The sequence below is a fragment of the Protobothrops mucrosquamatus genome, unplaced genomic scaffold (genome assembly GCF_001527695.2).
Source record: "Protobothrops mucrosquamatus isolate PMUCROS unplaced genomic scaffold, P.Mucros_1.0 scaffold555, whole genome shotgun sequence".
In the NCBI taxonomy this organism is placed as follows: domain Eukaryota; kingdom Metazoa; phylum Chordata; class Lepidosauria; order Squamata; family Viperidae; genus Protobothrops; species Protobothrops mucrosquamatus.
Window position 1 is genome coordinate 844,948 of NW_015386858.1, and position 11,001 is coordinate 855,948.

The following is an 11,001-nucleotide window of genomic DNA, read 5'->3' on the forward strand; positions in this document are numbered from 1 at the left end:
GTCGTGCAACGTATTGGGACGGTTTTGGCATTGCCGGCAATGTGGGTGCGGCTTCCGGATGACGCATCCGGCCTGCGGGCCGACAGTTTGACACCCCTGGTTTAGTGCAAGCCTTAGAAGAAAAGATGTAAAAGTATTCCCAACAATACATGTAAACTGGAATTATTTTGATTTTGGACACATTTATTTTAATATTTTTTAAAATATTAATGAGGACACCTTGGCTAGCATCTGAATTCTTTATCTTTACTAAGGAAAAAACTTTGCATCCTTGCTAACTTGCACTTACCTACAAAGTTTTCTTTATAGAGCCACATGTTAGGCTTTTGTATTGTTTTATCCCTTGGATGAGAATGTTTTGTTTGTAACTCTTGTAAACTGACCTGAACATTGCAAATTCATTTGAACTGTTAGGGTTACTTGTTGCATCGTGGTGGCGCAGTGGTTAGAGTGCAGTACTGCAGACTACTTCTGCTGACTGCCGGCTGCCAGCAGTTCAACAGTTTGATCCTAGCAGGTCTCAAGGTTGACTCAACCTTCCATCCTTCCGAGGTTGGTAAAATGAAGATTCAGATTGTTTGGGGGCAATATGCTGACTCTATAAACCACTTAGAGAGGGCTTTAAATCACTATGAAGCGGTATATAAATCTAAGTGCTATTACTATTGCGCGCTCTCTCGCTCTCCCCTCACCAATTCCCTTGAGTTTTTTTACGTGCACAGACTTATTCTAAGTCTTGCCCTAGTTTTATTGTGCATCCCACTTTTGTATCAACTCTTTGATAATTGTATGTCAGCTTTCTCAAGTAGACCAGCAGGAAACATGACCAGATAAACTAATGCTACTTTACTATAAAGCTATATTATATTATATCTTGCATGTGTGAAAGTACAATTCTCCCGCCATTTCTTTTACAGCCTGAGAACCTAAGGAGGGTCCTTTCTGAGCCTGTTGCCCCGCCCACTATCCAGCTGTGGGCTATGCTCTCTCTTATCTGACTGTTCCCTAAGTGGCCTCTGTTCACCCTGTCTCCCAAAGTCTTATCCATGTGCTTGTAGGAAGTTGTAAAAGCCCTCAGACTGGGGCTTAAGAGCAACATGTGGGCCTGGTGACTAAAGTTGCCCCCACCCTGACTTTAGGACTATGTGCAGAAGAGAAAACAGTGGGGATTCATGAGCAGCGTTTCAATGTGTACACAGAAGACAGAAGATCTTTTCATTGCAGGGTTTGGTGCCTTTGTGGACAAGACCATGCTGCCTTATGTAAATATGGTTCCTTCCAAACGGAAAAATCCCTGCCAAGACCCAAAGGAGAATTGCCAGTCGGCGTTCAGCTTTCAGCATGTGCTCCCTCTCACTGAGAACGCCAGTGAGTTTGAGAGCAGGGTCAGTCAGCAAGGCATCTCCGCCAACCTGGATTATGCAGAAGGAGGCTTTGATGCTATTATGCAGGCAGCCATTTGCAAGGTGAGTGTAGCAGAAGCCCTGAGCACACAGTCTTCAATAACAATGAGGCACCTGCTGGCAAGGTACCTCCAACCCAGATGTTTGTAACCTTCTGTCCTTTGAGATGCTCGTATGAATTGTGCCCATGTTGCTCTGTACTAGGGAGAACTATAAGAAAGGTCCCATCCTAATAAGGCTTTTTCCTTCTCCATTTTCACAATTTATCCAGGATTTCAACTTTCAAGGTAGGAATACTAAGCCTCAACTGATGAATACCATTAACCTTTCTAAGTTTTCATAACCAGCAGAACAGTCCTGCCAGAGCAGACTAAACTATGAATTAAGCAGGATTGATTCTTTCTTTACTCAGCTTCCCTGGATGGCACCTTGTCTTTCTTTTCAGTGCTGAGAGAGAGAATGAGAAAGAAACCTCTTTCTCTAGCTGCTTTTTCTATACCATGTCAAACTTTAAAAAATTATTCCCCCATTATATGTGACCCCCCCCCCCCAAAGCTTGGTAACTGGTTATATTTTACCACTTCATACAAAGTTGTGACTGTTCTTTTCCTACAGCAAAATCAGGAAGTTCTCCAAGAGTTCTCCCACTTGCTCCCAAAGAATGATTTTGATATTTTTCCTGTGGAAAAGAATACATGTCCTTCTTCCTTGCTCTGGACAACTCTTAGGCATTAAAATCCACTAGGCCAGGGGTCCCCAGCCCCTGGTTCCTGGACCAGCACCAGTCTGTGGCATGCCAGAAACTGGGCCGTGCAAACAAGCGAAGCCCCATCCGTGGGATGCAGGCAGCACCCAAAACCATGCCCCTTCCAGTCCAGGGAAAAATTTCTCTCCATGGAACCAGTCCCTAGTGCCCAAAAGGTTAGGGGGCGCTGCACTAAACAGCTACGAGCCTAGGATTCTGCAGACCAGATCAATTTCCTTCCTTCCTTCCTTCCTTCCTTCCTTCCTTCCTTCCTTCCTTCCTTCCTTCCTTCCTTCTTTCCTCCCTCCCTCCCTCCCTCCCACTCTCTCTCTCTCTATTTTAAACTTTCTTATCTATTCCTTGTTAGACTTTTTATGAAATATTTTAAAACCTTTAAATATCTTTTTTCCCTTTGTAATCCAGAAAAAAAATGTTGACTCACCAAGTGGAATTATCATATCCTACTGCTCAGATGATCTCTCTTTAGCTGTAAATTAATTACATCCAAAGGTGTTTAAGAAACTCAGGCATGCATGAACCTTGTATCCCTATAAGTTGCATTATGACTGTGAACTTGATTAATAGCCCTTGACTCCCCACTGCTCAACTCTCGAGTCAACCACAAAACCCTCAGTTTCTGCCATCTCTTCATGAGGAGCAGTTGTACAGAGTGCAAGTAGGCGATCTCACTATCTCTCCTTTACCCGGAAAGACTGCACTGGCTATCCACATCTGCAGCAATGGCATCCTGGCATCAGGGATGTCATGTCCACCATAGATCCTCAACCAGAAGCCACTCCTACTTTTTCTCAATCCAGAGCAAAATTTCACAAAATTTAATTGCGAGCCCACAGTCTGATAGTTCAAACTTTGGTAACTGCTATATTAGATTTGTTTGCTGCTTTCCACATTTTCACTGGGAAATCCTGTTTTCTAAAAATTATACTAAGTGACAAAATCTGAGGTTTGGTATTGGTAGGTCTAATAGATCTTGAACTTTGATCCGAGCTTTATTCAAATGCTGTCTTGACCTCTTCTGAATATGCAACACTCCTGAGACATGGCTAAGGAGTATTCAGAATGAAAAAATTGATGACATTGGAGCTGCTGTTTTGAATGTGGGAGAAACCATCTGACCCTTGCTCTCTCTTTTGCAGGAGCAGATTGGCTGGCGTAATGTGACAAGTCTGCTGGTTTTCACTTCAGATGGCACTTATCACACTGCAGGGGATGGAAAATTGGGAGGGATCTATATGCCCAATGATGGCCGCTGCCACCTGGATGCCAACGGTGTATACAGCAAAAGTCACCTCTATGTAGGTTTCCTTCTTAGCTTCTTGAAAAGCTACTGAGATTGCTTAGAAAATAAGTGAAAGTGCAGTGTCTACAACACCAAAACCTGGGACTCTTGGGGGTGCTGAAAAATTCAGTGGCACAATCTTCTCAAAACCTGGTATCTTCTTGGATATTTTGGATTTTAACTCTAGCTGAAAGAGGAATTCTGGCAGTCAGTCTCAAGCATCTGAAGAACATCAATTGCAGGATGTATTGAAGCAGAACCCAAATCCTCTGTATTGACCCAGCTGGAATATGGAGAGAACAAAGGGATTGCAAAATCTCCCAGTCCCTATTGATTGAAATTCTGTGGGAGGGAAATGATGAGGAAGTGTGGAAATGCTTGGGGCTGTGAAATCAATGGGGGAAGGAAGAACAGGGAGAAAGGTAAATGTGTAGACCAATTTGGATGGTCTACCATGCCTATCTCTGGGGTTACTGAATCCATCACACAACCATCAAACATGTTTTCCTCATAGCAATGTCTAGTTATTAGCTGAGGAAAAGAGAGCGAATATTAGTTGTACTTTACAATGTTATGAGCAATAGCATTGGATGTAAGATTATTTGTTGAAATAGTAAGTAACCAAGAGCCCACTAACAACTCCCATTAGCTTTAACCAACACAGTAAAAAATAAAAGGCAATGAGAATTTATCCAAATCTGGAGCATGTCAGGTTGCCTAATCCTGGTTTACTCTTTGAGCATCTATTTAGCCCTTCATTAGGTAATGGGATCGTTGTCACCAACAACGGTAGCTGTATATCTGCCTCCCCACTCCAACACTGTATATTCTACTGAGCTCTAGATTACTACAATACCATGCTAGTCCCTATTTCTCCATGGTAGTTAGGGGAAGTGTAACAGCACAGTGGAAATAAGCTGGTAGTTTGACAGTGGATATGTATTTATTTCTAATTGCCATATATATCTTCTCTCCAATTTAGCACTAAAGCACTAAACAAACTATTGGTCCGTCTGACCTAATAACTTGGCCTGTATGAGAGAGGCTTTCTAAAGCTTTGAAGGATGGCCTTTTCTTGTTTTTCTGTCCAAGCCCATACTTATTAGAGATAGCAGGAACTGAATTGAATCTGCTGCAACAAAAAAAACATGCACTCTGTATTAGTGCCTTAGTTCTAGCCATAATCTTTGAAGAGATGCCCTGAAGAAGTCTGATGTAAATAATGAAAATTCAATCAGTTGCTGCACATGCTTCTGCTTTTTGGGAGGGTGAAAGTAAATTCACAACATTTGGTTTGGAAGAGAGGGCACAAAGCTGCTGGATTCGATCTGAAGTCCTGATGAGAGGGAACAGTAGGTCCCTACGGGAAAAATGTAAAAAAGATGTTGAGACTCTAGAAAGAGTACAGAGAAGAGCAACAAAGATGATTAGGGGACTGGAGGCTAAAGCATATAAGGAACGGTTGCTGGAATTGGGTATGTCTAGTTTAGCGAAGAGAAGGACGAGGGGGGACATGATAGCAATGTTCCAATATCTCAGGGGCTGCCACAAAGAAGAGGGAGTCAAGCTATTTTCCAAAGCGCCTGAAGGCAGGACAAGGAGCAACGGATGGAAACTAATCAAGGAGAGAAGCAACCTAGAACTAAGGAGAAACTTCCTGACAGTTAGAACAATTAACCAGTGGAACAACCTGCCTCCAGAAGTGGTGAATGCGCCAACACTGGAAGTTTTTAAGAAGAAACTGGACAGCCATTTGTCGGAAATGGTATAGGGTTTCCTGCCTGAGCAGGAGGTTGGACTAGATGACCTCCGAGGTCCCTTCCAACTTTATTATTATTATTATTATTATTATTATTATTATTATTATTATTATTATTATTATTATTATTATTATTATTATTATTATTATTATTATTATTATTATCTGCCCCTGTAACTTCAGCCTCTGCTTTTTTCGCAGGACTATCCTTCTCTTGGGCACTTGGCTGAAGTGTTGTCCAAATCTAACATCCAACTCATATTTGCCGTGACTAGGACCAGGCTCTCCTTATATAAGGTGAATGCTGAATTGAAGAGTGGGGAAGGGAGATTTACTTGGACTATTGGGGAGGGGGTACAATCTCCCACTCACATTTTCCTCTCCTCTCTAGGAGCTGAGCAAGCTTATTCCAAAGTCAGTGGTGGGGGAACTGAAGTCGGACTCCAGAAATGTGGTGCAGCTCATAGAAGATGCCTATAAAGTGAGGACATTGAGTAGTCTGGCTCATCTGAAATTAACCCTGATCACTTACTAGGGGAAATACCACTTTTCCAGTGCCACCATCTACCCGAGCATTACTCAGAAAATGGCCTGGAGGGACCCAATCCTCATGCTCTAATAAGAAATAAGTAGACTACATAGGTTATCATAGTTGGGAGATAACCTAGAAGCACTCTGAGCCCCTTGAATGGGCTGTACATCAGAGGAGGCTTCCTTATACAGCTCTTCTAGCCTACGGCAGCTTTTCAGTTTGTTTTGGATATTCTCAGAACCAGTAATGAGTGAAATTGAGAAGGATCCTGCTTAGTTACCCTGGCTTGTATTCAAACACTCCCAGGTGCAAGAGAAATTAAACAACCATATGTCCAGGCAAGTGAATGAATAGGCAGAGACTGGATGCCATGCTTTGCTTCACCTCTGGGTTGATGCAAACCAAGTCAGCCACTGGAGGAAAAATGTTCCAACCATTATGCATAGAACAGGAATGTGGCCAAGACAGAATTCTCTCCTTTTTCTCAGCCATAAGATCTCAGATGGTGTACAGCAGGGGTGTCAAACTGCTGGCCCGTGGGCCAGATGCATCATGCCAAAACCGTGCCCACCCGATTGCTGGCAATGGAAAAAAAGTTGCAATACATTGCGAGTTTGACACCCCTGGTGTAGAGGTTAAGATGTTAGATTGGTACTGGGGAGCTCCAGGTTCTACTTCACCCTCAGCCATGGAAACTTAGTTTTGTGCTAGATGTCCTCTCCCAGCCCCACCTACCGCAGAGGGTAATTTTTGTGTGTGTGGGGGGAAATGGGATGAAGAATACTAGGTTGCTATATTGCATCTACTGTATATATGCTATATATGGATGTATAGAAGAAGGTGTTGCAGAACCTAGGGGTGAAGTTAAAAGAGGGATCAGCCTAGAATCCCTACGTAGCCACAAATGAACTAAGTCCAAATTCCACTGACCCTTACCTAATTCCAAGCAGGTGCTGTTAGTTGAGAAGCTTCCTTTGCATAGACATAATTAGCAATAAATCAGTTTCATTGAACCTTCACATGTGAACCTGATCTTTCGTGCCTGACAGGATGCCATATGTAGCCATTTTTACTGCTGTATATGCTATATTGAGCTCCTGCAGAACAGAAGGACTAATATTTGGCATACTGTTTTTTGATTTGCTGGCTGAATGACTTTTAATAATTTTATCACATTTTGTTCTGATAGTATATACATCATCCCAATCATCTTTACTGCCTAGTAGTCAATTTGATGCTCCCATAAAATTGTGACTTTCTTAAAGCAAATAATTGAGCTGAGGTTTGAAGCACAGGCCCTCCCTAATCACTTTGTCTGCTAGTAAGAGCATGTGTAAGCACTCCTCTTTTCAGCCTTGCTTTGTAGCGTTGTGTCATCCGAGCCATAAGCCTACTCACAACAGATTCTACTTGTCTCTCCACAGAGTCTCGCCTCCACAGTGAAACTGGGACATTTCTCAGACCTTCCGCCTGGGATCTCCATTGCTTATGACTCCCATTGTGGGGACATAGAAACCTATGGGCAGACAGAGGGTGGAGAATGCAGTGACGTGTCTGTCCACCAGTTGGTGAGTATTTAGGTCAAGAGCTTCTGATGGCGCCAAGCATGTCTCAGGAGAGGCTCCCAAAGAGGTCACTGCGTTACAGCTCCAGCAGTCTAAGAGCGGATAGAGCAGTGATGGCGAACCTTTTAGAGACCGAGTGCCCAAACTGCAACCCAAAACCCACTTATGGATCGTCGGGTGCCAGGTGGGTGTGGCCCATTGGGTGGGTGTGGCCCATTGGGTGGGTGTGGCTGCGGTGGTAACAGCAGACTGGGGTGGGACTAAAAAGTTCAATCAATCAATTCCAACTTTGCAAGATCTTTTTTTTTCCTGCGAGAAGTTGAAATTGACTGGTTGATTGAACCTTTTTTTTTTGTATACGGCAGCGGAGGCCTAAAGCGAAAAGGTTTTATAAAACCCAGCTGAAGGCCTAGGACTGGGACGACGGTGCGTGTGCCCACAGAGAGGGCTCTGAGTGCTGCATCTGGCACCCATGCCATAGGTTCACCACCACTGGGATAGAGGGATGCTGGGAATTAGAATTTGGCAACATCTGGATTGGCACAGATTTATCAGGGAAGTCGATGGAGCCCCTCTCATTCACCTATCCTCCCAAGGTGCAATTCACAGTGAAGATAATGGCAACCACCTGCCTCCCTGAGTCCCAGAAACTGATGTTGCGAGTTTTGGGAGTGGGAGAGGAGGTCCAAGTAGAGCTGTCGACAGTCTGTGAATGCCAGTGTGGAGATGCCCAGCCTGATGCAAACCACTGCTCTGGTGGACATGGCAACCTCACCTGTGGCATTTGCAGGTATTTATCTGATAAATTTCACTGTGTTTTTTAAAAGCTACTTTGCTGTGTCATAATAGTCAAAGATCTTGACAGGCCAGGCAGAAACAGACCTGATAAGTACTAGGAGGGGAGGCAATAGATTTAGCCTGGGAAGGCAACAAAACAGAACACACTCAATAGCAAAATCCTTCTGGTTACCATTGATGTGTCCCAAAGGCCCTGGGAGTCAAGTCTGACTTGAAGGAAGTTTTACTTCACTCCAGTAATGGACTGATAGTAAAATTAAAAGTATAATCGGAATGTATCAATGGTAGAGTTAGTAGTACCTCCAAAAATGCTGCCAAAAAAATTGCATGGACTTGTCCAGGCAGAAGACAAGACTGACTTAAAGGCCTCACCATCACCCTGGAACTAAAATTCTCTCCAGAGAATTCTCGCCTGAAATTCTTTCCAGGATCTAGAATTCCCAGTTTCCCCAGGCGTAAGTGGGAGCTGGGCTCCCCTCGAGAGGCCCATAGCTAGGCTCAGATCAGGCCGCATTCGTTTCTCTCTGACATCCACCGTACTACTGGGATCTCCTTCCAGGATTAATTTTAAGTTGTTCTTGTTTAAACTCCTGTGTCAGCAGCCCCTCTGCACCATCCTACAATGTTCTTGTAAGATTATGTGAGAAGAGGAAAAATATACAAATGAACAGAGGAAGAAGTAAACCATAGGGAGAATGGCAGGGAAAATAAGAGGAAAAAGAAAAATCAGATAAAATGTGACAGATAGTGATGAAGAATGCAGAACAATATGTCACTCCTTCTTCGGCAAGGAAGTTATCTCTTAACTGTTATACTCTCCCCAGCACCACAAAAGCTAACTAATGACTTTGGGAGTTATTCAAACATTATATAAAAACACAGAAAACAAACATTTATAAAGCCATTTTATAAACACAATACTACATTATCATTTTTTTTCAATACATATGTCAGGCTTGTAAAGATCCATCCTAACTCTAATTAATCATTGAATTTAAGTCACTCCCTGTTTGAATAACTCCCAAAGTTTGTAAGATATTATTGAAATTAAATTCAAAATATGAATGGTTAATACTTTTAAAGAGAAGAAAAGATCTTATTGCATTGTTATAAATTGGAGGGAAAGAGTTGAATTTAATGAGTTAATTGTAGTTAGTTGGATTTTTAGTGGCGTGATATGTGTGTGTGTGTGTATGTGTATATATACACACAAACATGAAAGTTTTAATGTAGTTTTATGTTCTTGGGTTCTGAGTTTATAAAGTGGGTTTGAAAATGAAGGTTTTTTTTCTTCTCTATAGCTTAAGTAATCCTTAAAATTTGTAAACTATTATTGAAATTGAATTTTAATGTATGTTAACAGGAAGTTAAAAAACAGTAAAGTTTAAAAACAGATGTGTTAAAATATTGTTTTTAGAAATGTTTTTAAAGAAAAGTTTAATATTTTAAAAAATTTTAAAAAGTATTTTTTTCCCTTTATGGTTAAAAAAGTGGGAAGAATATATTGAATTTTATTAATATAAATTATGACAGTAAAAATTAATGAACAAACAGAAATATATATTTCCAACAGCAAGGAAAAGCAGAGATTGTTAAATCAATTCTTTTATCCAAAGAAGAGAATATATTTAATTTTGTTTCTATTTGGAAATTGCTTCTGGACTGTGTGTTATAATGGGAAAAAATGAAATTTTGATTTTGTTTTTGTTGATTAGACAGGTTTGCTGTTATAGAAATGGCTAGTATATATTATTGTATAAAAGTAAAAAAGTTGAGGTTGTAATGTTATTATCTTCTATTGTGCCAAAGAGAGTTGGAAGTCAATGGCTTTTTTTTCTTTTTCCCTTTCTATCCCACATTTTCTCCTTTTCCCTTCTTCCTTCCCCTAGTTTTCCATTACTTTTTATTTTCCTTTGTATCTTATATTTTGATAAAAATTAATAACATTTGATATACCAAAAAAAAAACCATAACGGATGACCTAAATATCTTCCTCTCCCTCAAAATATAACTGTGATGATGGAACTCTGCAATCTAAACACCATAACTACCACCAAATTGGTTATCGACCACAGAAAATAGTGAAAATTTCACTTATTGTTGCAGAGCAATAAATGTTCAAAAAACCATTTTCTTCCTTTGCCTGGAATAAGATCCAGGTCAGAAATATTGCAATAGTAGTGTAATATTGATTTTTTCTTCTTTTGCCTTCATGAAATGTAGTCTTATGATCTACAGGTAGTTCTCAACTTATGACTGGACTCTTGGTGACTGTTTTAAGTTATGACAGACCACCTAAAAAATACTTACAACTAGTGGTGGGATTCAAATATGTGAACAACCGGTTCTCTGTGTGGATGCCATTTCCGGAAGTCCATTCTGGGCCTGGGCAACAAAAAATTAGCTACCGGTTCTGCCGAAGTGATGCAAACCAGCTGAATCCCACCACTGCTTACAACCCAGATTCAATGAGCCCCCAGGATCATGTGATTGAATTTTGGGTGCTTAGCAACCAGCCTGAATTTACAGCCATTTGCAGCATCTCATATTTGCATGACCATGATTTATGACTTTTTTGGTCAGAAATCAGGTTTACTTTGGTTTCTGGCAAAAAAAAAAAAATGTCCCTTGCAGACCATGGATTCGCTTAACAACGGAGCCCAGAAATTCTGTTTGCTAAATGAGACAGTTAAGTAAATTTTGCCCCATTTCATGACCTTTCTTGTCACAGTTGTTAAACGAATCGCTGCTGCAAAAAATGTCATGAAATCACCCGTGTGACAACCCATGTAACGACCAGCATGACTTATGACAACCATAATTCTGGGTTCAATTACTATCGTAAGTCCGAGGACTTGATCAGATAGAGAAACACGTTCCTGCTATTCTCTGGCTATTT

The 11,001-nt window shown here is 41.2% G+C and overlaps 1 protein-coding gene across 1 annotated transcript in view; it reads left to right on the plus strand.

Annotated features, from left to right (window-relative positions):
• Positions 1–11,001, plus strand: part of ITGB7 (integrin subunit beta 7) — a 35,277-nt gene that overhangs the window by 14,131 nt on the left and 10,145 nt on the right. The window contains exons 4-9 of the mRNA XM_015817145.1: positions 1,225–1,466; positions 3,306–3,464; positions 5,409–5,504; positions 5,599–5,688; positions 7,164–7,307; positions 7,901–8,094. Of these exons, the coding sequence (XP_015672631.1) occupies positions 1,225–1,466; positions 3,306–3,464; positions 5,409–5,504; positions 5,599–5,688; positions 7,164–7,307; positions 7,901–8,094 (925 nt within the window). The remainder of the gene's footprint in view (positions 1–1,224; positions 1,467–3,305; positions 3,465–5,408; positions 5,505–5,598; positions 5,689–7,163; positions 7,308–7,900; positions 8,095–11,001) is intronic.